The following is a 25,548-nucleotide window of genomic DNA, read 5'->3' as shown; positions in this document are numbered from 1 at the left end:
ATACACCACACAACTGATTTTAATCAGATTTCAACCATTTTACTTTTATTTCAATAAAAATGCATATTTGTTGACAACTAATTTAAATATCAACCAAATACGGATATTGAGGTTATTGCCTGGAAGGATGATTACAGTAATATATTCAATACTGTATAAACACAGTGTGGTAGTGTGCATTGTAGCCAACCCATGTTTGAACAAAGGATTTCTGTGATTTATCCAACGTTTTCTGTCATTGTTATGAAAGGCAAACATAATAGGCTGGATGTAATGCTCTGTAAATAACTAAATGAAATGCACTTTTTGTACATTTAAATGTCACCTTGAACTCCCCCATTAGACTGTCTGCTCTGAGGGAGTAGGAATCATAGACCTGCAGAGAGAGAGAGAGAGAGAGAGAGAGAGAGAGAGAGAATTAGTGATGTTGAACAAACCCAGCCCTAAGTTCTAAACTGCTTCATAGTTTACCACAATCAAGGAGTTTTAAAATGATTTATTCACACTGAGTGTTCAAACATTAAGAACACCTGCTCTTTCCATGACATCAAAATCAAATCAAATGGGTTTATAAAGTCCTTTTTACATCAGCAGATGTCACAGTGCTTATACAGAAACCCAGCCCAAACAGCAAGCAATGCAGATGTAGAAGCAGGGTGGCTAGGAAAAACTCCCTAGAAAAGGCAGGAACCTAGGAAGAAACCTAGAGAGGAACCAGGCTCTGAGTGGTGGCCAGCCCTCTTCTGGCTGTGCCGGGTGGAGATTATAATAGTACATGGCCATTAAGGTCAGATTGTTCTTCAAGATGTTCAAACGTTCATAGATGACCAGCAGGGTCAAATAATAATCACAGTGGCTGTAGAGGGTGCAACAGGTCAGCACCTCAGGAGTAGATGTCAGTTGGCATTTCATAGCCAGGTATTCAAAGGTCAAGACAGCAAAAGCAGTAGAGAGAGCGAGGGAGGGAGGGAGGGAGGGAAAGTGGGTTGAAAACAACAGGTAGTGGGGGGGCATACTTAAGTTCACACAGGACACCAGATAAGACAGGAGAATTTCACCAGACAGGACAGACTGACCCTAGCCACCCGGCACACCCTGTTGCAGCATAGATACTGGAGGCTGAGACGGGCGGGGGGACACTGTGGCCCTGTTCGACAATACCCCCAGACAGGGCCAACCAGGCAAGATATAATCTCCACAAAGCACAGCCCCCACACCACTAGAAGGATATCAACACGCCACCAACTTACTACCCTGAGACAAGGCTGATTATAGCCCACGAAGATCTCCTCCACCGCACTGGTGCAAGACCAGCAAGAGGAAGACCCCTTCAGTGACTCAACCCACTCAAGTAAAGTATAGCAGAAAAGGCCTGGCACAACATGATGCACCCGTCCTAGGGACAGCATGGAAGAGCATTAGTAATCCAGTGACTCAGCCCACGTAATAGAGTGCCCATCTTTTTCCCATGCAGTGTCTTCACGCACCGACGCCACTCTGACCAGTGGCGACTCAGACTTGTACCAGTAGCGACCTCGTTGTCAGAAAGTCTTTCTCGCTCTTGTATAAAGGAAGGGGGGCCAGCACAACCTTGGCTTATAGCTTGGGGCTGATCCTGCTGGGGGGCCAGCTACCAATCCCATTGCCTCCAGGCTTCCTACATAATGGTGGGCCAGCTCAACCCCTTCCTGCATGTTCATCAGATCCATGCGCACACAACCTTGTCTTACGTAGGTTGGCACTGCCAGCAGTCCATGACTGGGGGCTGATCCTGCTGGGAGGACAGCGACCAACTCCGATCGCCGACCGGGGTCTAGCCTCCCCGTCCACCATCCACGCCAAAACCCGTGAACACACTGTATATAGACTGTACCCAGTCTGAGAGGAGTGTTGTACTTACCCGAATACTGATACAGTCATCTAAAAGCTCTGAAGGCAGCATGTTGACATTGAAGAAGAACATCTGTGGAGAGGGTTTATAAAAATGTTGATATATACAGTATTTTCATAGTTTTTTTAATGTACATAGTAGAGAGTTAGGCATAACCATGGCCATTTTCCATAGCTTTCTATACTCTGATTTTGAAGCAAATTCATACAGACATACTGTAGCAATTGTATAGTAATTGACTAGGAAAGGTAGAGAAAATGCATGTGAGAGGTCAAGGGTGATAGATAATGTCTCTAACGGAGGATTCCGCTTTAGATTTACTCAAACATATCACTGTTGCAGAGAGAGAAGATCCGAATGAAACTCATTGAAGCAGGAGAAGGAGGAGTGCATTGAGAGAGGGATCAGCAGGACAGGATAAAAGACGAGCAGGAGTCAAATAGCAAGGGGTGAAAAAGACAGTCAATCAAAAGATTGAATACTGAAACAAAGATTCCCGTCAGCGCAATCAGAGAAGTGTAACTTTGCCCTAGTGCTTTTGATTTTGGAGTGTAAGGGCAGTTTAAAACCATAGAGTTATGAAGAGATTACCTCATCAAAGAAGGGGTTGTTTCCTCGCCTGATCCTGGTTCTGTGGGTCTGTCCGCACACGTTCACCTTGACGACCGGTTTGATGTTGTTTCCCGGCAACTGTCGGCCCTCGATAACTCGAACACGTATCTGGTCATTGAAGACAACAGTGTAATAGAGTTTAACTAACACAGTAATTTCAACAAACACAAAATTCCTTAATTATGCCTTTATTGATATAATTTGTCAATAAGAGGAGAGGTCAAAGAGGCGCTGTTCTACCACAAAATGCACATCTCCTTCCTTTTTTCCTTCCTTCCTTGAGGCAATCACTGATCTGTTCGTGATTCGATTGATGAATGCATAGTTATCATATTGCTGTCATCTCTCATACCTATACAGATGAGTGATTACCTCAAGTAAGGTAAAATGGGATGAAGGACACATTTCATAAGTATTTAAACAGGGCCCCATACTACCATCCAGGGCTGCATCTCAATCGTCCTTTGCTCGTCTTCTCTACCACTGATCTGAAAACACTGGAGGGTGAAAGCCACCATCCACCATACTGCTTTCATCTCTCCTGTGGTTTCAGATCAGTGCAAATGAAGGAAGAGAGATGAGGAGGGGAGGATACTTTAAACGTTTGACATGCACTTCATGTGCTAGCTATGCACTCTACCTGGAAGTCCTGGGGCTTGTTGGCCAGGGCCCGGTGTCTCTTGCGGCTAGTCCGGACAGGCCTCTGGTTGGGGTTACCAGGCTGGCCAGGTGTGGGTGGAACTCCAGGGGTCCCCACCTGACCCCCAAGGGATACCTCCTCCCTATCCTCCCCTTCCTCACCCCCACCTGGGAACACACACACACAGTCTTGTACAACTAACCTTGTGGGGACACACAATTCAGTCCCATTCAAAATCCTATTTTCCCTAACCCTAAACTTAAACCTAACTCTGACCTGTACCCTAACCTTAACCCGAAAACCTAACCATAACCCTAAAACTAACCCTAGCTCCTAACCCTAAACCTAATTCTAACCTTAACACTAATTCTAACCTAAACCCTAAACCCCATAGAAGTAGAATCTGACCTTGTGGGGACCAACAAAATGTCCCCAGTTGGTAAAAACACTTTAGTTTACTATTCTTGTGGGGACTTCTGGTCCAGGTGACCTGTGTTCAGCATATTGTCTGCTGAGAGTATATACCCTACCATCCCTACCCTGATTCGAGTAAACATTGCTTTTACTGCTACTTACAGCTATTTGAACTCATATGCCACATATTTGTTATGTTAAACTGACCTGTGTCCCCATACGACTGGTCTTCATCAGTTTGATTGTTAGGGTTCGGAGTTGTGCTTGCTGGTGGCTCATAACCAATCATCAAATTAATGGTCGCCTAAAAAACAGATGGGATTAAATGTCAACATGCTGCTTCAAGACAATGTCTCAATGTATTGACAACTTTAACTTACATTATTTTACATTGACATGTTATGGTCAACGATCAAGAGGTTTTAACCTAGTTATTATATGCATGGGGTAGTTCTGGCTGGGACTCAGGCCTGGGTCCAGCAACTGTCAACCCAACACCGCCAAGAGACCCGAACCTCTTGACGAGACCCCTAGGTGTTGGGTTGAGGTCGCTACTCCAATCAAATCAAATGTTATTGGTCACATACACATGGTTGGCAGATGTTCATGCGAGTGTGGCGAAATACTTGTCGTGTAGCGAAATGCTTGTAGTGTAGCGAAATGCTTGTCGTGTAGCGAAATGCTCGCTACACTAGCCCCTCCCTTTCGGAGAACATCTCCCTAAGCTTCTTTATTCCAAGTCCTTCATGTGTACACTCCTTTCCGGTGACCTTATGGGCGCCATCCCACTTCTTACACAAACGTAGGGAATTTGTGTGTTTGTTCTGACCAGGACTCGAACCCGGGGTCCAGCGATTGTCAACCCAACACATTAGCCGTTAAGCCAAAAGCACCGAACCTCTTGACAATGTCTCTACAATAAAGTGTATTATTGCTTACACTTCATTTACTTTTAAGACTAAGCTAATTATAAATGCTTATACATGTTTATAAATCTTGTTCATTCTTGAAGCTGTTCATTCTTAGTGACACAAGTAGCCATAGAGAAACTCACCCCAGTGTCCTGTTTCTTCTCATTGACCAGGGACAGGTTCTTTGCTGGGAGGGACTTGGTGTGACCATGAGCCAGGTCTAGGAGAGAGACCTTAGCGGAGCCAATAAATCTGGAATACAGGTAAAATGGCATGAGCACCTACTGTTTTTACGTGATATGAATATTTCTTGAGGAAACACATACAGTAACATAGTAATATCATTTCCAGATCACTTAAGCAAATGCATGTATTATGCTTGCTGGTCTACTGCACAAAGAGGTGTAGAATGATGTATGTAATTTTATATGTATGAATATATTTGTTTTTTGACTAATCACAGGCAGTATTCAGTTCTCATTTGTACTTCTTTCAGAATTGACAAACCTAGCAACAAGTCCTATAGAGCAGTTATATTTGCCACACGGATCTGATGAATGTCCCTTATGGGGGAACTGAGGACTAACTAGGAAGGTACCAAGGGTTCTTTATTACGCAATCAACTGTGATTAAGAATCCCGTTGCATTGCTTAATATCAGTTATTCCTATTATGTATACATAGCCACCCCTGTACCATGCAGCCACAATTTAAAGAAGTGTGTATATGTCAACATATTGTTGATACCATTGAGGCACTTTGCTTGTGCTGGATTGGAGGGACTCAAGAAAGAAAAGTGATAGGGTGGTAGCGAGAAGACGACTTTCCTGTCGCTGAGTGATCTTCATAAGCTGTCACATTGACAAACATCAGCCTAGCTTAGCTTATTTTGGCAACCATTAGAGCCTTCCCCGGAGAACACTGGGAAAAATGTCATCTGTGCTCTGTAGTGAGGAACAACACTCGATCCCACAGACGAGCGGGAAAGAATCATGAAAGGGAGGACGAGGAAAGACTAACCGCTGGGAGCAATTAGCATCTACCACAGGCATGCCTGTAGTCTGGCCTTGTGTATCAGGCTGAGGGGAGGAGAGAGACAGGAGAAAGAGAGCGAGAGCGAGAGAGAGCGAGAGAGAGAGAGAGGAATTTAATTGAGAGAGACAGAAGGAGGGACAGAGATATAATTTAAGTGAATTGAAAGAGAGGAAGACAGAGGGGGATAGATAGAGAAGAAGAGAGGAGAGAAAAGAAGAAGAGAGATGGGGGAAGGGGAGAGAGGGAGAGAGGAGAGAAGAGGGTGGGGGAGGAGAGAAAGGAGGAAAGGTGGGATGTTGTCATGCCTCTCCCCTCATGGCTATGTCACCTGTTGAAATAATTTGTCATCACACACAGAGAAATAAACAATCATGCATTAAAACACGTCCTGGAAATGAAGTTGAACTACGGGGTCAGCGGTAGAGTTCACACCTTGGCATTGAAAGCAGGCTACTCTGAAGCTGAGAGAGAAACGCTCTTTGACTCTTTTGTTTTTATTCCTCTTGGAATTCTACACATTTCAAAATTTTTCTTCACTCAGTTGGCAGTTGACTTTTCAAAGGCGAGCAGACACATGCAAAATACCCATTGTTGAATATTTTCCCCCTGAGGAAATGAGTTGACTGTTACTATTGATATGGAAAACACACTAGCTGCCACACACTAGTTGGCTATATTTATGCACTGGGTAGTGGCTAGTTCCTCTTTTATGAGTCTAAAGCAGTTCCACACCATGAAGTCAGATAATACAGCATAATATGGAGTTCTTTCTTTTGCTGATATCAAAGGCCCTGCTGCTAACTGTGCCAGTCTTTTTCTGCTATCATGTCAACTCCTTGTCACTCAATGTCATGCAATGTTTGGATTGACAATGAGTAATGGAGTTGGCAAGAGCAGGCTATAGTTAACTGTCTAGTGTCTAGCAGAAAAAACATACTGTATGTATCTATATCTATATCTCTATATATATATATACCCAAGCCTGACCTGCTGAGGAGTGACGGACTCCATCCTAGCTGGAGGGGTGCTCTCATCTTATCTACCAACATAGACAGGGCTCTAACTCCTCTAGCTCCACAATGAAATAAGGTGCAGGCCAGGCAGCAGGCTGTTAGCCAGCCTGCCAGCATAGTGGAGTCTGCCACTAGCACAGTCAGTGTAATCAGCTCAGCTATCACCATTGAGACCGTGTCTGTGCCTCGACCTCGGTTGGGCAAAACTAAACATGACGGTGTTCGCCTTAGCAATCTCACTAGGATAAAGACCTCCTCCATTCCTGTAATTATTGAAAGAGATCATGATACCTCACATCTCAAAATAGGGCTACTTAATGTTAGATCTCTTACTTCAAAGGCAATTATAGTCAATGAACAAATCACTGATCATAATCTTGATGTGATTGGCCTGACTGAAACATGGCTTAAGCCTGATGAATTTACTGTGTTAAATGAGGCCTCTCCTCCTGGCTACACTAGTGACCATATCCCCCGTGCATCCCGCAAAGGCGGAGGTGTTGCTAACATTTACGATAGCAAATTTCAATTCACAAAAAAAAAAAGATGCTTTCGTCTTTTGAGCTTCTAGTCATGAAATCTATGCAGCCTACTCAATCAATTTTTATAGCTACTGTTTACAGGCCTCCTGGGCCATATACAGCGTTCCTCACTGAGTTCCCTGAATTCCTATCGGACCTTGTAGTCATAGCAGATAATATTCTAATCTTTGGTGACTTTAATATTCACATGGAAAAGTCCACAGACCCACTCCAAAAGGCTTTCGGAGCCATCATCGACTCAGTGGGTTTTGTCCAACATGTCTCTGGACCCACTCACTGTCACAGTCATACTCTGGACCTAGTTTTGTCCCATGGAATAAATGTTGTGGATCTTAATGGTTTTCCTCATAAGTCGTGCTATAAATTCACAAACAACACAAAGATTCCTTGATGTCCTTCCAGATTCCCTCTGTCTACCCAAGGACGCCAGAGGACAAAAATCAGTTAAACACCTAACTGAGGAACTCAATTTAACCTTGTGGCGTTACTCTGGACCCTGATCTCTCTTTTGAAGAACATATCAAGACCATTTCAAGGACAGCTTTTTTCCATCTACGTAACATTGCAAAAATCAGAAACTTTCTGTCCAAAAATGATGCAGAAAAATTAATCCATGCTTTTGTCACTTCTAGGTTAGACTACTGCAATGCTCTACTTTCAGGCTACCCAGATAAAGCACTAAATAAACTTCAGTTAGTGCTAAATACGGCTGCTAGAATCCTGACTAGAACCAAATTTTTTTATCATATTACTCCAGTGCTAGCCTCCCTACACTGGCTTCCTGTCAAAGCAAGGGCTCATTTCAAGGTTTTACTGCTAACCTACAAAGCATTACATGGGCTTGCTCCGACCTCTCTCTCTGATTTGGTCCTGCCGTACATACCTACACGTACGCTACGGTCACAAGACGCAGGCCTCCTAATTGTCCCTAGAATTTCTAAGCAAACAGCTGGAGGCAGGGCTTTCTCCTATAGAGCTCCATTTTTATGGAACGGTCTGCCTACCCATGTCAGAGACGCAAACTCGGTCTCAACCTTCAAGTCTTTACTGAAGACTCATCTCTTCAGTGGGTCATATGATTGAGTGAAGTCTGGCCCAGGAGTGGGAAGGTGAACGGAAAGGCTCTGGAGCAACGAACCGCCCTTGCTGTCTCTGCCTGGCCGGTTCCCCTCTTTCCACTGGGATTCTCTGCCTCTAACCCTATTACAGAGGCTGAGTCACTGGCTTACTGGGGCTCTCTCATACCGTCTCTGGGAGGGGTGCGTCACCTGAGTGGGTTGAGTCACTGATGTGATCATCCTGTCTGGGTTGCCCCCCCCCTTCCTGTTTGGCCCTGTCCGGGGGTGTCCTCGGATGGGGCCAGTGTCTCCTGACCCCTCCTGTCTCAGCCTCCAGTATTTATGCTGCAATAGTTTGTGTCGGGGGCTAGGGTCAGTTTGTTATATCTGGAGTACTTCTCCTGTCCTATTCGGTGTCCTGTGTGAATTTAAGTGTGCTCTCTCTAATTCTCTCTTTCTTTCTCTCTCTCGGAGGACCTGAGCTTTAGGACCATGCCTCAGGACTACCTGACATGATGACTCCTTGCTGTCCCCAGTCCACCTGGCCGTGCTGCTGTTCCAGTTTCAACTGTTCTGCCTTATTATTATTGGACCATGCTGGTCATTTATGAACATTTGAACATCTTGGCCATGTTCTGTTATAATCTCCACCCGGCACAGCCAGAAGAGGACTGGCCACCCCACATAGCCTGGTTCCTCTCTAGGTTTCTTCCTAGGTTTTAGAATTCTGATGTTGGATATGGAGGATTAGAAATGACTCAACAGGACAAATGAATGTATATGGTGGTCACTAGGAGATGTCCTTATATCCAAAACACCCCCCCCCCTCCCCCTTATTGAGTGTGTGTTTATATTGAATGAGTCAACCTCACCCATATACACACACATCTGCCAAGGATTCTCAAACATACTCAAGATCAACCCCCCCATCTGCCAGTGACAAGCCTGTGCAAGCTCTGTAACTTTGCTTGTGTTTGAGTCTGGACTCTGACAGAGCCCCCCCCCCAACATTATAGAAGTTCAAAGACGTGAGTCACTCTCATTATCATAGCCTGCTCTCTCTCTCTTTCTCTCTCTCTCTCTAGGCATCTAGATTAGAGTTCCTGCTGAGAAGTGGTGAAAAGCATGTTGCTAAATAGAGGCCGCTCATTACGTGACTTAAAAATGTCACAATGGAAATGGAACAACAATGAAGCATCAATACAGCTTAGATATGTTTCCATCTAAAAGCACTAATATGTTAAGTAAAAAGCATTTTGATACCTGCTTCTCTTGATATAGAGAAGACACATGAGAGACCATTTTGAATCTATTGAGTTTGAAGTGATTTGTGCTCATGGTGAAACAACAGCCTTTTGGAGAGAGAAAACTGTTTCATCATAGAGAGAGACAAATCCTCATCACATAGCACAGCGAGTCTGAACACGGAGGCAGGTACAGGGTGTGGTAGAGAAGCCGTAAGGGGTTGTGCTACTTCAAATCACACCTCACTTTTCACTTACCAATGTGGTAATCATTGAAGCTCTGCGGTAACAATTTTTCATGGCAAGAGAAGTTCCTGTAAACGGTATGTGGCCCATTGCAATGGAAAAACTTTAGCTTTTTTATGTAATTGTAGATCAACTAAGTTCTCTTTCAAATACTTGTTTCTGTATCTCACGTATGGGGTAAGCCCTTCGGGACGGGATCACAAGGACACTCCAATCACATAACCTATTATAAGGCGCCACGCCCCGCCCTCTAGCTCATTATTGTTTTCTTCCTTACGAAGATCACAAGCTCTCTCTACACTCTCCTCAGCACGACTTGTCTCATTGTTTTCCTACTCAATTGTGAACTCGCCACTGAGGATAAGATACTGCTTCTCGTATAGAGTGTTAAGTACTTTTACCAAAAGGAAAAGTTGGGTTCTTCTCAGTCTCCAGTCAAAACTAGCGCCACATGGCTAACTTTTGCCCCACTCGCCCACTCGCCCACCTGCTTCGTGCTGCTAATTCCCACCACAGTGGAAGGGAGAAAAGAGAATTTTGAGATTCGTTCCCTTACAAAAAAAGATTGCAGTCAGAGTACAGTATAAATGCAATACACTGCAGTATGTTGCAAATACTGCGTCCAAAATAACACTGTTTTTTTACTACAGTCAATTGGCAGTGTAAATGCAGTTACAGTGCAGTATAACTGCAGTTCAACTGCAGTACACTGCAGTTATTCTGCAATTACTGTGTCTGAAATACCACAGTCGACTGCACTTACTACACTTTTACTGTAGTTTCAAAACGGCAATATTTTTAAAAAGGGGTTAGCCCACAGTGTAAGGCAAAGCTAACCTAGCTAGCTCACCGAAGACTTACACCACACGCTTTTTCTTCAGCTAGCAGTGTGCTAGCAATAGCTAGGCTATTAGGCCACAAGGTGAGTGCAAGCTCGCTAACACCAGGACTAGCTTCACAGCTAAATGTCGGCCAACACACGCTTAGAGATAGCTCATTCAACTAGCCCTTTCTACTCAGGTTAGCCCACGCTGCAAGGTAAAGCTAACCAACTAGCTCATCAAAAATGAATGCTATCCACTTTATCTTCAGCTAGCAATATGTTAGCAAAAGCTAGGCTAATAGCCCACGGGGTGAACGCTAGTTAGCTAATGTCAGGACTAGCTACACAGCTAGGCATCGGCCAGTACACGCGTAGCATTGAACCCTCCACTATCCGGAGCTATGGATACTACTACCCCTTCACAGTGTGTACCCAGCTGGCCTCCTGTTCCCCAACTGGCTCACACATGCCTGTGTGGGTCCATGATGTCAGTGAAGAACACATATCCTATCTGTGTTGCCTGCTTGGGACTGGAGCATGTTCAGGCGGCTCTTGCTAACCCAGAGTCCTGCGAGCATTGCAAGGAGTTGCCGGAGTCCAGCCTCAGATGGAGGGTGTGCACAGCAGCCCCCCTCGAGGCTCCTCTTCCTCCCAGCCTTCGGGCGAGGAGGCAACCCAACAACCCCGAGCTGGGCCAAGGTTATGGGCGGTCTCCCCCCAGATATCCACTCTCGGTTCGACGAGCTAGCAGCAGGGAAAGGAGGTATAGGGGTTTACGATGAGGAGGACATCAGTATTGTGTGACTCTTCTGCAATGAGGATGAGGAAGTGGATGAAGACCCCAAGGCTCAGGCCTCAAGGCCTTCCAGCACCCTGAGTGGAGGGCCCTCCTCTCCCAGCCTGGAGTACAGTCTAATCCATTTGTGCGAAAACGGAGAAAGAGACCGGTTCAATGGGAAGAGACTCATCCCATACCGTCCTTGGGAGACAGCGTGTCCCCATGATCCCAGCATGCTTGGTGGAGGCTAAACACAACTGGGACAAACCCCTTTCCGGTAAGGTCCCATTGAGGGACTTCACTGCCATGGACATGCAAGTTATGGAGGAGCAGTGGAACAATCTCTCGCAAACCACCTTCACCCTGAACGCTGTGCCTCCCTTACCTACACGTCTCTGCCTGGCAAGATGGAACATTTCTTTTCATCCATTCTCCAGTGACCCATCTTGGACCTACAGATCCTCAACAGCTATCTGAAAAAGTTCACATTCCTTATGCTTACACACAAAGTGCTGTCTTGCTTTGTTTGTCGAGGTGATTGGTTCACTAAAGTCAACTTGCAGGATTTTCACATAAGCATTCTGCCTGCACATAGGAGATTTCTCAAGTTTGCCTATCAGGGTTTCGAGAATCTCACAGTTCCCTTCAGGATATCACTAGCCCCTCGGACGTTCAGCAAGTTGTAGAGGTGGCCCTAACTCCCCTGAGATGGAGAGGACACAGGATCTCTGCGTACATAGACCACTACCTGCTCTGCTCCCATTAACAGAAGCAAGCAGTGAGAGACAGAGCTGCCCTTGTAGACTTCAGGATGAATCAGATAAACAGCTGTTTAGTGCCCACATATAGAGTAGAATATCTAGGCGTAGTTCTGAATTCCATCTCTTTCCAGGCCGCACTATCAGATGGGTGAATCATGTTGCTTCGTGCGAATCATGTCTCTCCATGTTCCAATGGGGTCATACAGTCACACTCAAGACGTGTCTCTGTATGTTGGGGATGATGGCCTCCACCATCTTCTGTTTGGACTATTGAGGATGAAATATTTTCGGTGCTGGGTGTCTGCCCTACGCCTGTGTTCCTTTCCTCACCTCCAGCGGAGGATAACTGTGTCCTCCCCAAGCATAGCGTCTCTCCGCCACTGACGGGACCCCTCCATCTTCGCCAACGGCACTCCCCTAGAGGTAGTGTCTGTGAGGAAAGTAGTGATAACAGACGCATCTCTCAAAGGGTGTAGCATAGTCTGTGAGGGGAGAGCATTGAATGGATTGTAGTCCCCACAACTACGTCATGCTCACATAAATTACCTTGAGTTGCTTGCAGTGCTGCTTGCACTAGAGCATTTTCTGCCTTTTCTTCGGAATTGTCACATCCTGGTCAGAATTGGCAATACGACTGTAGTGGCATACATCAACCACCAAGGTGGCACCTGATCTCTGTGTTTGTGCAGACCAGCCCAGAAAATTATTCTGTGGAGCACCGCACATCACTCTTTACACGTGACTCATGTCCGGAACAGACTTGTAGTCCAGAGGTAACACCCTGTATGGTGACTGGAGACTCCATCCCGAAGTGGTGGCTCAAGTGTGGTGGAAAAATACGGACAAACGTCCATAGATCTCTACGGATGCGCAAAGACGCACACTGCCCGCTGTATTTTGAACTAGCAAGAGGTGACGCTGCAATGCGGTATGTTGGGCTACCCCTCATACGTTTATGAGGATTTACGAACTAGACGTCACTGCGCCCTCGCTGACATATACGGTGCTGTGTTGGGGCCTCTGAGGGATGATTATGTCAAGACAATCTAGCTTCAGAGAGTACATGAGCGCTATGGGAGTTGACTATATGTGAGACACCCATATTTGAGATAACGAAAAAAGTATTTGAAAAAGCACTAGGGTAAGCACTTCTACAGTCAGAGATCCATAATGTTCCTTAAGGTCAAATCTTAAGGTTACTTGCGTAACCCCTGTTCTCTGATAATATGATTGGGTTATCTCAATATGCATAGGGAGGAAAACATATGTCTGATAATGAGCTAGAGTACGGGACTTGGCGCATTATAATAAGTGGGTTTGCCCACTATTCGCCACGCCTCCTGTCTGTTTACAGCAGATGTTATGTGATTGGAGCTTCCTTATGATCTCGCCCCAAAGGGCATGCCCCATATGTAAGATAGCTCACTCATATTATCAGAGAACCCGGAGTTATACAAGTAACCTGAAGATTTGACCCGAATGAACATTATGGATCTCCCTCCGCAGAAGTGCTTACTCTAGTTTTTGACAACTCAGTTTAAACTCAGCACTGGCCTCAGGGTTTGACCTTAATGAACATTATGGATCTCCCTCCGCAGAAGTGCTTACTCTAGTTTTTGACAACTCAGTTTAAACTCAGCACTGGCCTCAGGGTTTGACCGTTCCCTTTCAGTCACTCTCTGTATAACCTGTGCTTACCAGACACTGTATTGTAATGACCAGGTTCACATTCTAATGGAGGGGCACTTTGACTGAGAAATGACTGAGTAAAACACTATGTCCCACATCCTCCCTAGCAGCGCTAGCAGCGTCCGATTAGCAGGAGGTGTGTGTGCGTGTGTGTGGTGTGTGTTCTCTCACAAAACATTTGAGACATACAGTAGTAGCTACATGCCAGGTACGTACTTGTCTTTGCCAATAGTCTCATAGTCTTTCACAATCACGTCCAAAAAGGAGGCGGCATCCAATGGGGAGCCCTTTAGGTCGAACTCAAGCACCTGCAACCACAAATTTAGTTAGTTCATAAAAGCGCAACTTTGCCCATGTTAATTTCAATTATGAAATGATGAAGTATGGGGGTGGGGGTGGGGGGTGCAAATGTTTAAAATCAAAGGGGAAGTGTTCACAGTTATCATTCCTCTATCTAATAATAACTACTCCATGTTGAGTCATCAACAGACACCAAGCACAGCGGACAAAATATTAGCCTCATTCCCTAATTCATTCTCATACCCTCCTCCACATAATACATTCCTCTCGAGGCCTTTTTCAACATTCCCAGAGACTGCCAGAGAGAGGAAGGATTGTAAATATAAATATTTATACTTACTTCATTCCACACAGGATTGAGTTCACTATCAATTGCTTTAGTTTTCTTCTTTTCACCTGCATAGCGTTTACACAAAGTGGCAAGATTAAAACATGGAATATATGTGTTTATATGTAACCTTTATATAACCAGGCAAGTCAGTTCAGAACAAATTCGTATTTACAATGACGGCCGACACCGGACCAATTGTGCACCGCCCTACGGGACTCCCCAATCACAGCCGGTTGTGATACAGCCTGGAATCAAACCAGGGTGTCTGTCATGACACCCCAAGCATTGACATGCAGTGCCTTAGACGGCTGCGCCACTTGGGAGTATATGCATGGGTAGAATATATTTCTCTGGGTCCAATGCAGACGATTTTATCTCAATATCAAATCCTTTCTGGGTAACAATTACGTTACTGTGATTGTTTTTAATGTAATGGCCAAAATAAATAAAAAATAGCTTCTTTGCAAAAATGCAGAGTTCTCAAGCAATCATTTTGCTAGGACTGTTTAGGAGTGGTCTAAGTAGGGAGGGGAAAACTAGCTGTTATTGGCAGAGAGGTTTGTTTCTTATTGGTCTCTTAACTAATTTACTGCCTGGTGATGTCACCAGGTAGGCCAAAATTCCATCCCACCAAAACAGGCTGAAATCTTAGGCATTCTTTTCAAACAGCTCTTACACTAAAAGGACATTATCATCATTTTCATAATTTCAATTTTCAATCTCATAATGGAAATATATATAAAACACAGGTATATCACGTTTTTAACTGCACTGGGCCTTTATCGTATACAGGCAGTTTTAAAATGGGTAATACCTACAACATCCCTGGGGCTGGTAACATAGTGAGCCAACTTAAGAGTGGCAACATATTGAACCATAAAAGTCGAATGTGCATCTTGGACGGACTCTTATCCTAAAATATCCATGCAAAAATGAAGCACATTGACCCAGCTGCAGAGCTGTTGATGACAGGGGAGAATGGGTGATTCCAACCCCTTATAAGGGAATATGTTTTCCCTCTGTGTAACACAATAGAGGCAACATTATTTAATGTGACTCATTGCCTTAAAGCAGGCAAAATGGGGTTCCGGTATCTCAGAACCAATGCACAGTACCATTGTTGTACCTTCAATGCAATTCATAGTAGTTTTGTGCCCTTACATGCTCACAGTATCTCCACTTTGAACACAAAGATCATCATGTTTTTGTTTATTGAATATGTTAAATGTTTGGGGACTACAAAATCCATCAGAATATCATCTTATTGCGGAATCTTGCAGTTGTTGGTTCAAAGAATAAATGATATACAGAAAATGGGTCAGTTAACCCAACATTGACAGCAAAGTGCAGAAAGGATAATGAGACTTTAAAATAAAGAGAACTATAAAGTAGCCTAACTAAAAACTAGGCTACAACCTGAAAGCAACTCTGCATGTCTTCATCTTTGATTTATATTAGCCTACATTTGGAGAACGTCTTTGATCCAGATGTTTTGAACTTCTCAAGAATTAGCCGACAATCAAGGCATTGAAACCAAAGTGAAAATGTAGGCTAAATGCCACAGCAAACAATATCTCACCTTTGAACACTACCGCTGCTATGGGATCTGGGTGTCCGAGTTTCTTTTTGGGGATGCCTTTGGCTGATTCCACGACGACGCGCAGCATTATTACAGAGTTTAGTCTCTATTATAACACCCTTTTGAATCACAGCATGTTCCTCTACCAAGGCGTCTCTTCACCAGCGGTCATTGTAACAGAGGAAATGCTCCCTTAGAGGAGGAGTGAAGTCCCGAATTATTTGGCTATCCACTGTATGAGTCAGAATGGAAAAAAATATTATGAATGTATGTTAAAAAGTCTGCCAGCACGTCGTGTAGGCTATTGTCAGAATCTGTTAGGTTACTAGCCATCCTACTTGTTACTAGCCATATCTACTTCTACTACTTGTGATATTGTTATGAGTTTATAAACAAACTTGACGCTGTTAAAATATCGTTTGACTCTTGGCTACTCAAAAAGGCTACAATTCGTCATAGCCTACGTTGAGTGATTTACAGTCTATCGTGGTTCAAATGTAGCCTACACCGCAGCGCCACTCAGAGGTGATGGGGTTGAACAACGTTGAGTTTGGTACCCTAAGGTGACCGCGGCGATTTTCCTTTAAAAAAAATAAGTCCCATGACCAACCTTATCACAGCAAGAATATTACTGCTATTCCTATACTTTTATTATTTCACATCTAAGTAATGTTGCTGGTTTAATTCGGCTATTTGAAATCTGATATGCCAACTTGTGTATTTGAAAAAAACGAAACCATTTTTTTTAATGAGGGCTTTGCACTTTTGTAAGCATTTATGGAGAGTGAGTGAGCTCCAAAAGAATTGGGACAGTGACACGTTTTACAGATAGACGGATAGTCCTGAATGAATCGTGAATAATGGTGAGTGAGAAGGTTACAGACGTACACATATCATAACGGTGAGAGGTTAGCATGTCCTGAGGGTATGATATTTTTTTTATAAAAATAAAAAAATGTTTTACTTAACCTTTATTTGGCTCCAAAATGACACAATCAATTATTCACCATACATTTCTATTGGGAATAAAATAATCTGTAACTACCAAAACAAACAGCAAATACATCCAACAAGTTCGTAGAGTCACAAGCTTGATTTAATCAATGTGGGACTATGTACAAAAAGTGCTGTGCTTTCTAAACGGTTCACCCGACATTGATGAAAATACCCTCAAATTAAAGCTGACAGTCTGGACTGCAATGACTTCATAGTCATTGTGTACTGGAGTACAGAGACGAAACAACAACACGGAAGTGTCACAGTCCCAATACTTTTGGAGCTCACTGTAGTCTAAGTCATATAATGAGAATAGGCAATATTGAAATGCCCCGGACTCAAATATCCTGATTTGTCATTTTAGTATTGTGCACAAGCTACTAGGCAGAAACGGTAGGCATAATTGCAAAATATCTTTCCTATGTAGAGTAAGACGATCAGCCTCAACCACCTGATTGATTTTCATTCGATTTTTCTTAAATGTGGGATAATTTGTAGAATGTCAAATGTCACATGAACATATTCAAAAACCCAGTATTTAGGAAACATGGACCAGGGTTGACCAAACCCCTTGGAGAGCTACCTCTTGGCAAGACTTTTTACACTCCTTATATTTACATGTTGGTTCCTTATGGATAAGGAGAAATTGCAATCCATCCTATGGTTAGACCATTATTAAGACAAGGCCGAGGATAAAGTCTACATCTGGAGTAACCCTGACAAGGGAGGTTCTGCTCCTTATCACCATGGCAGACGCAGGAGGGATGCCGCTTACTTCTATCCACCCCCGTCTGATCAACGCTCTACAGTCAGCGCCTCATCGGCTTCCAGTGGTAGTTTTTTATTCAACGAGAGACTGGACGGATTGAAGGGCGGAGGTGGCCGCAGGCACGCGCATCGACGAGATGCCGCACCCGACCGGGTAAGAAGAAACGACTATCAGAGGCAGAGGAGCCCGTTCACACGGTCCCAGAACCCACGGGGCTGAGTGTCTTTAATTTATCAAGTAAGATATTGAGCCATGCCCATGTCGCTTTTCTTAATAAAAGGGTAATCTTTGTGCCTACAATCCAGTGCAACGATTTAAATTTTTTAAACATCCGTTTAAGGGAATACTTTAGCTCCCCTAATTCTGACACTTCTATTGAACCAGTAGGTTGCTCTCCTGCACATACTGCGACTCCTTTTTAGAAGCAAGACTTATTTTATACCTCCAGCCAATCGCAATCACTCTATCGAGACATATTGCAGACTCGTGGAAAAAGATGTTGGACATCTCTTTAAGAATGAACAGGGCTTCCAAATCTTTCCATAATTTACCTAAGGATGAAAAACAAGCGTTGCTTGATTTACAATCCGATTCGTCAGTCCTTACCCGCCCTGTTGTAAAGGACACCAGCAGTATGATCTCTATCATTCAATCTCTTGATCTTCTGCCTGAGAATACCTTGTTAGTTACTTTTGATGTTGAGTCGTTATACACACATTCCACACGAGGGCAGTATTGAAGCTATGGAACATTTTCTTCTGCAACGTGACCCTAATGAACTACCTTCCAGTGCATGCATTATAACATTGGCTGAAATAGTACTCACACATTACTATTTCATGTTTCTAAATTATTTCTTTATTCAGACGAAGGGTACTGCTATGGGATCCCCCATGGCTCCTAACTATGCTAATTTGTATGTGGGTTACATGGAGAAACAGTCTATTTTCAATCCTCTCAAATGTTTTCTTGCCTAACATCATTATTTGGAAACGGTATATTGATGATATTTGTGTTCTATGGAGGGGTGATGCAAAACAGCTCCAGGCGTTACATGCTTTTCTTAACTCCTGTTCTGATCATCTGAGTTTACTCTGCAATCTGATACACGTCAAATCAGTTTTCTTGATGTTCTATACACTGATCTTTACAGGAAGCCTACTGATCGTAACAGTTTGTTGAGGGCTGATAGTTGTCACCCACTTCCCTTGAAAAATAGTTTGCCATACAGCCAATTCTGTCGAATCAAAAGGATTTGCAAAAAACAATCAGATTTCGACAGATACATGGCTGAGACGCAAAAAAACGTTCAAGGAGAGGGGCTACAAAATTGATCATATTAATATTGTCATTGAGAAAATTCAAAACAAAACGAGACATGACCTTTTTCAAGCTCAGTCTCGCAAAAAGACGCATTATTGTGTTCTAACTACCCATTATAAAGCGTTCTGAACAAATTAAGGGAATCGCTCACAAACATTGGCGCATTCTAAAATCTGATGATAGTCTCGGTAATGTGTTTTCGAACCTTCCCTTGGTCGTATTCTCGTGGGGCAGAAATCTCAGAGACCAATTGGTACACTCTGATTTACCATCACAAGATATTCCTGAACAACGTCTATTTGCGCCCCTACTGGATGGAAATTAAAGGTCAAAAATTTTATTACGTGCTCCGCTAAGGCAGTTATTTATCTCATAAATTGTCCTTGTGGTAAAAATTATGTGGGTAAAACAAAGCTCGAATTAAAAGTACGTATCTCAGAGCATCGTAGCACCATTAGGTGTAAAAACTTTACTTACCCGGTTGCGGCCCACTTCTTGGAGGCAGGCCACTCGATTTCGTCTCTGCGTTATATTGGCATCGAACATGTCACCCTCCCTAGGAGAGGGGGTGACCTTGATAATTTATTGTTAAAACGAGAGGCTGCCTGGATCTTTACCTTAAAGACCCTTGCTCCCTTCGGTCTCAACGTAGACTTTGATCTGAAGCCATTATTGTGACTTTGCCATTGTAATTGTTTGCAAGCTTGTGTAGTCGAAAATTAATTTATGATCGTATGCTATCCATTTGTTGTTTGTATGCTGTTCTTTGTATGCCATTTTAATATTTGAGAATTAACCAATGATATTAGGCCACTCTTGGCCATGATTACAGACACCTGTGTCTTTTGACACTGTATAAACGAGTCATCCCGCAGTGTTTGTGATTATACCCTAATGAAGACAGCTTGGCTGTCGAAACGTTGGTAATTACATTTTTGGCATTTGAGCTCCGAGAGTGTGCGGCTCTCTTTTATTTTCAAGTTTTCTACTCCGCTTGCCAGCACCTTGCCTAAATAGGTGTGCGTTTAATTTTCTTCTAGATTAGACCATTATTAGTAACATTTTCTAACCAAAAATCAATGCAAAAGCATACTCTAAATTCCATACTCTAAATTCCATACTCTAAATTCCATGCCAAGATAATCTCACAGTAACTTCAAACCAAGTCATCAAGTTTTTCGTTTCTATTCAACTTTAAGAGAATCCTTGAATACAGCTTTAAAACTGTTTTTTTCTCCCAAAGGTGGGACCACCAGAAACCCTGGCTGGAGCCAATTGCATTCATGATAGGAAGTCTCACTTCACACACACACACCCCACACACACAAAAACACCCTCTTCCTTTATTTACTTTTGTAGCTTTTTGTCACACGCATGCTTTTTTAACTGTCCCCTCCAAGTTTAGCTGGAATTTAGACCCGAAAGGATTTTATAAAAGTGTTTGGTTTGAAGATATGCCATTGGCCGTATCACCTTGCGCTGCGCAGAATATCAGATCTTAACAAGGATTGGAGAAGTGTTTAACATCATCAGTACCACATCTATATTATGTATATATTGTCTAAAGAGCAACGTGACTGCAAACAGGGATCAGTATATAATGACGAGATGCCCATGTATGCGTCCTAACAATGGGAGTCGTTGTCTCAAATGCGGGAAGGCAGGCGAGAAACTTAGGTCCAACATAAGCACAAAGAAACGCGTTGGGTTTATTTTTGGACATATCTTGCTTCGCTTCCAAAGAGACAGATTTTAATGCCTAACTGGAATACTTATTAAATCATTTTTTTTTGTAAATAAGTGGTGTTAGAATTTTTTTGATTTAATGCGGGACATGATTGTTTGGTTGCGGCACAAAGGGACAAAGGGCCAAAATGCAGGACTGTCCTGCACAATCCGGAACATTCTTGACCATTCTTCCTGACAGCTAAAGACCCCGAAGCTTCTACTTTACGCAGTCCCTCCTCTACTCCTATAGAACAGGCTACTCTGGGGAATGGCTATTTACAGATGGGCTGTGTACAGCTGCAGCAATCGGTTAGCTGCTCAGATAGAAATGTAGTGAGGGAGATATAAGTATCCAACTTCAGCAATTTTTGCAATTTGTTCCAGTCATTGGCAGCAGAGAACTGGAAGGAAAGGTGGCCAAAGGAGGTGTTGGCTTTGGGGATGACCAGTGAGATATACCTGCTGGAATGCATGCTAAGGGTGGGTGTTGTTATCGTGACCAGTGAGCTAAGATAAGGCGGAGCTTTACCTAGCAAAGACTTTTAGATGACCTGGAGCCACTGGGTCTGGCAACGAATATTTAGCAAGGGCCAGCCAACGAGAGCATACAGGTCGCAGTGGTGGGTGGGGTGTGGGGCTTTGGTGACAAAACGGATGGCACTGTGATAGACTGCATCCAGTTTGCTGAGTAGAGTGTTGGAGGCTATTTTGTAAATGACATCACCGAAGTCGAGGATCGGTAGGATAGTCAGTTTTACGAGGGTATGTTTGGCGGCGTGAGTGAAGGAGGCTTTGTTGCGAAATAGGAAGATTTCATTTTGGATTAGAGATGTTTAATATGAGTCTGGAAGGAGAGTTTACAATCTAGCCAGGCACCTAGGTATTTGTAGTTGTCCACATATTCTAAGTCAGAACCGTCCAGAGTAATGATGCTAGTCGGGCAGGTGGGCGGGTGCAGGCAGCGATCGGTTAAAAACGTGCATTTAGTTTTACTAGCGTTTAAGAGCAGTTGGAGGTCACGGAATGAGTGTTGTATGGCATTGAAGCTCGTTTGAAGGTTAGTTAACGCAGTGTCCAAAGAAGGGCCAGATGTATACAGAATGGTGTCGTCTGCATAGAGGTGGATCAGGGAATCACCCGCAGCAAGAGCAACATTGTTGATATATACAGAGAAAAGAGTCGGCCCGATAAATGAACCCTGTGGTACCCCCATGGAGACTGCCAGAGGCCCGGACAACAGGCCCCCCGATTTGACACACTGAACTCTATCTGAGAAGTAGTTGGTGAACCAGGCGAGGCAGTCATTTGAGAAACCAAGGCTGTTGAGTCTGCCGATAAGAATGCAGTGATTGACAGAGTCGAAAGCCTTGGCGAGGTTGATAAAGACGGCTGCGCAGTACTGTCTTTTATCGATGGCGGATATCATTTAATACCTTGAGTGTGGCTGAGGTCCACCTGTGACCAGCTCGGAAAACGGATTGCACAGCGGAGAAGGTATGGTGGGATTCGGTGGGATGACTGGGATGAATGCAGAAGCAGATTTAAAGAGCAGGACAAGACACCCTCTTTTTGACTGATGATTGGCATAAGGGCATGTCCGTGATAGGCTTATCTGGCTTACAGTGATGTAAAGTACTTAGGCAAAAAAGTACTACGTAAGTCGTTTTTTTGTGGTATCTGTACTATTTATATTTTTGACAACTTTTACTTTTACTCCACTACATTCCTAAAGACAATATGCACTTTTTACTCCATACATTTTCCCTTGACACCCAAAACTAATCATTAAGTTTTGAATGCTTAGCAGGACAGAGTGGGAATTCACGCATATCAATAGAACGCTGTGTCATACCTTCTGCCTCATACCTCCAGCCACTTTAATAATGTATCACTAGCCACTTTAAACAATACCACTTCATATAATGTTTACATACTCTACATTACTCATCTCATATGTATATACTGTACTCTATACCATCTACTGCATCTTGCCATCTTGATGTAATGTATCACTAGCCACTTTATATAATGTTTACATACCCTACATTACTCATCTCATATGTATATACTGTACACTATACCATCTACTGCATCTTGCCATCTTGATGTAATGTATCACTAGCCACTTTATATAATGTTTACATACCCTACATTACTCATCTCATATGTATATACTGTACTCTATACCATCCACTGCATCTTGCCTATGCCGTTCTATACCATCATTCATTCATATATTTTTTTATGTACATATTCTTATTCATTCCTTTACACTTGTGTGTATGAGGTAGTTGTTGTGAAATTGTTAGGTTAGATTACTCATTGGATATTACTGCATTGTCGGACCTAGAAGTACAAGCATTTCGCTACACTCGCATTAACATCTGCTCACCATGTGTATGTGACAAATCAAATTGGATTTGATTTGATCTGGCGGACTCATTAAACACAAATACGGCGATTGTACATTTTGTCTGAGTGTTGGAATGTGCCCATGTCTGTCTGGGGGAAAAATAATAGAAAATTGTGCCGTCTGCTTTGCTTAATATGAGGATTGTGAAGTATAGCATTTACTTTTACTTAGTACTTTTACTCAAGTATTACAATGTTGTACTTTTTCCACCACTATACTATTTGTTTTACTTTTACTCAAGTAGTATTTTACTGGGGGACTTTTACTTGAGTAATTTTTTATTAAGGCATCTTTAATTTATCAAGTAACACAATTAAGTACTTTTTTCACCACTGCTTGATTATATAATTATGATGTCATAATGCTTCTTGACACTATCATAAAGTGTATTTTCTTAGTCCAAGTAAAGTGACACAGGATGTTCTATCGATTGTAGTGTGTGTGTGTGTGTGTGTGTGTGTGTGTGCATGCCATGCATGTTTGAGTGAGAGAGAAAGAGAGAGAGACTATAGTGCTTGGTTAGTATGCCACTAGAGGGCAGAGTTGTCTTATATGATGTGCTATATCCAGGGGTTCATCAAGTTGCATGATAAAGACAAAGAGAACTGAAGATGGAGATGAAGCCCATATTCACTCTGCTCAACACTTCTCACTTATCCGTGGCTGCATACATTACATACTCTTCTGATCTACCTCGGACATAGCCATAACCATGTTTACTATATCCCCTGTGTGTGTGTGTGTGTGTGTGTGTGTGTGTGTGTCTGTGTGTGTGTGTGTGTGTGTGTGTGTGTGTGTGTGTGTGTGCGTGTGTGTGTGCACGTATTGGTGTGTGTGCAGTTGTTGTAGCAGGTCAAATCAATAACTAGAGCAGGGGTGCTGCTAGGCAAGGGGGAGGAGGGATGAAAACACATTAAGCTTTCGCTCAGCTTCAGATCGGGCACAACAACTTCGTCACCACGTGCCCTCTTCATTTTATGTATGCTTGCTGTCTAAATTTAACTTGTCTCCAAATCAGCCAATCATTTGCTTCAATGCACACTTGTGTATCTCAGCATACGTGCAAAAATCATACTTCGCCCCTCCTATTACCCAGAACGCAATCTTTCTTTTTCACCTCTCGGTTTTCTGTGAATAATTTAAATTTACAAATGCAATTATGAGTCAGATCCGTTATTCATCTACCTAGTGCCACAGCGTGCATTGCCATACAATTATGCATGAGCCCTATCCAGTCTTAATTACTTTGACATGGCAGCAGCCGTCTCTCACTCCTTGGACTGACTGGTCAGTGTTGGGGAGTTGTGAGCTCCATGTAGTTCAATTTGTAATTCAAGTTTTCAAAGTTACTTCAGTTAAGTCAAATATATTTTTCTTAAGGTTGCTTTAGTGTAGCTTCACGTCGTACAGTGTGAAGTAATTGGTAGCTTGGTAAACTGTATTTTCGGAGTAGTTTCCTAACACTGGCTGTGGAGCATGTGTTTCCCCTTTCTTCAATTTTGCTGTAGAATGTCAGGGTGTATTACTCTGGTCATCTTTAAAAGTCAAGTTATACTGCCCAAGCATGCTCAAGGGTCTAAGCAAACCTCATCCAAGGAGAAAAAATGCTGTGGATAAAATCAAAGGAAAAAGTCACACCATTTCTGCTTTCTATGACGTCAGTCACATCCAACTCTGATCCCGAATCAACAGACAGCTGCGCACACAGTCCCCTGTCAAACTCTTCTCACAGTCTATATTTCCCTGTGTGTGTGTGTGTGTCTGTGTGAGTGTGAGTGTGTGTCTGTGTGTGTGTGTGTGTCTGTGTGTGTGAGTGTGTGTGTGTCTGTGTGAGTGTGAGTGTGTGTCTGTGTGTGTGTGTGTGTGTGTGAGTGTGTGTGTGTGTGTGTGTACACCACACGTGTGCCGGACGGGTCCTGCTCTGCCTCACCCCAGGGGGCTGGTGACCTGGGGTGCTTTTGGTTCCGTTCGTCTGGCCGCCGCTTCTGTATATTAATGAACTTGTCAGTCATCCTTGCGTTATCACTCACCCATCTTCCTGTCTTCGTCCCTTCAGTCCCCTTCCTTGATAGTCGCATCCTCAGGCCGTTCTCACAAGGATCTTTATTTTATTTCTAAATCTCATCCAAACATTGTATACCCAACCCATACCCAGCCCCGTTCTAGTATTTTTGAACATTCTGCTTGCTATATGTGGTTCACAAGTGTACACAGAGAGTATCTGCTGTATGTTCTCATGCACAAGCAATTTAACATACTATTTCACCTAAAAGAGATGAGGTACACTCTGAAAGGATATGACGTGTTTTGTGTGAAAAGGACAGATCTTTGTATCATGTACCACAACAAGTTTGACATTTTCACGAAAGACCCCCTACAAACAATTATTCAAACAATGCTCTGAGCTGATTTCCCAGGCTGCCTGGATTATCACAGCTGGAAAAACAGTTTGT

General features: G+C 43.3%; 1 protein-coding gene across 2 annotated transcripts in view; it reads right to left on the bottom strand.

The window, feature by feature from the left end:
* LOC135554110 (myoferlin-like) overlaps positions 1–16,287 on the bottom strand; it is a 57,246-nt gene extending 40,959 nt beyond the window's left edge. For both annotated transcript variants that reach the window (XM_064986168.1, XM_064986170.1), the window contains exons 1-9: positions 15,867–16,287; positions 14,297–14,352; positions 13,873–13,964; positions 4,612–4,720; positions 3,765–3,861; positions 3,144–3,310; positions 2,483–2,611; positions 1,901–1,963; positions 326–376 (exon numbers count right to left, since the gene is read on the bottom strand). In XM_064986168.1, the coding sequence (XP_064842240.1) occupies positions 326–376; positions 1,901–1,963; positions 2,483–2,611; positions 3,144–3,310; positions 3,765–3,861; positions 4,612–4,720; positions 13,873–13,964; positions 14,297–14,352; positions 15,867–15,954 (852 nt within the window). In that variant the 5' untranslated portion in view covers positions 15,955–16,287. The remainder of the gene's footprint in view (positions 1–325; positions 377–1,900; positions 1,964–2,482; positions 2,612–3,143; positions 3,311–3,764; positions 3,862–4,611; positions 4,721–13,872; positions 13,965–14,296; positions 14,353–15,866) is intronic.
* Positions 16,288–25,548: the final 9,261 nt, after the last annotated feature.

The sequence above is a fragment of the Oncorhynchus masou genome, chromosome 14 (assembly GCF_036934945.1).
Source record: "Oncorhynchus masou masou isolate Uvic2021 chromosome 14, UVic_Omas_1.1, whole genome shotgun sequence".
Lineage (NCBI taxonomy): Eukaryota > Metazoa > Chordata > Actinopteri > Salmoniformes > Salmonidae > Oncorhynchus > Oncorhynchus masou.
The sequence above is the reverse complement of the archived record's forward strand: the minus strand, read 5'-3'. Positions and strand labels throughout refer to the sequence as shown.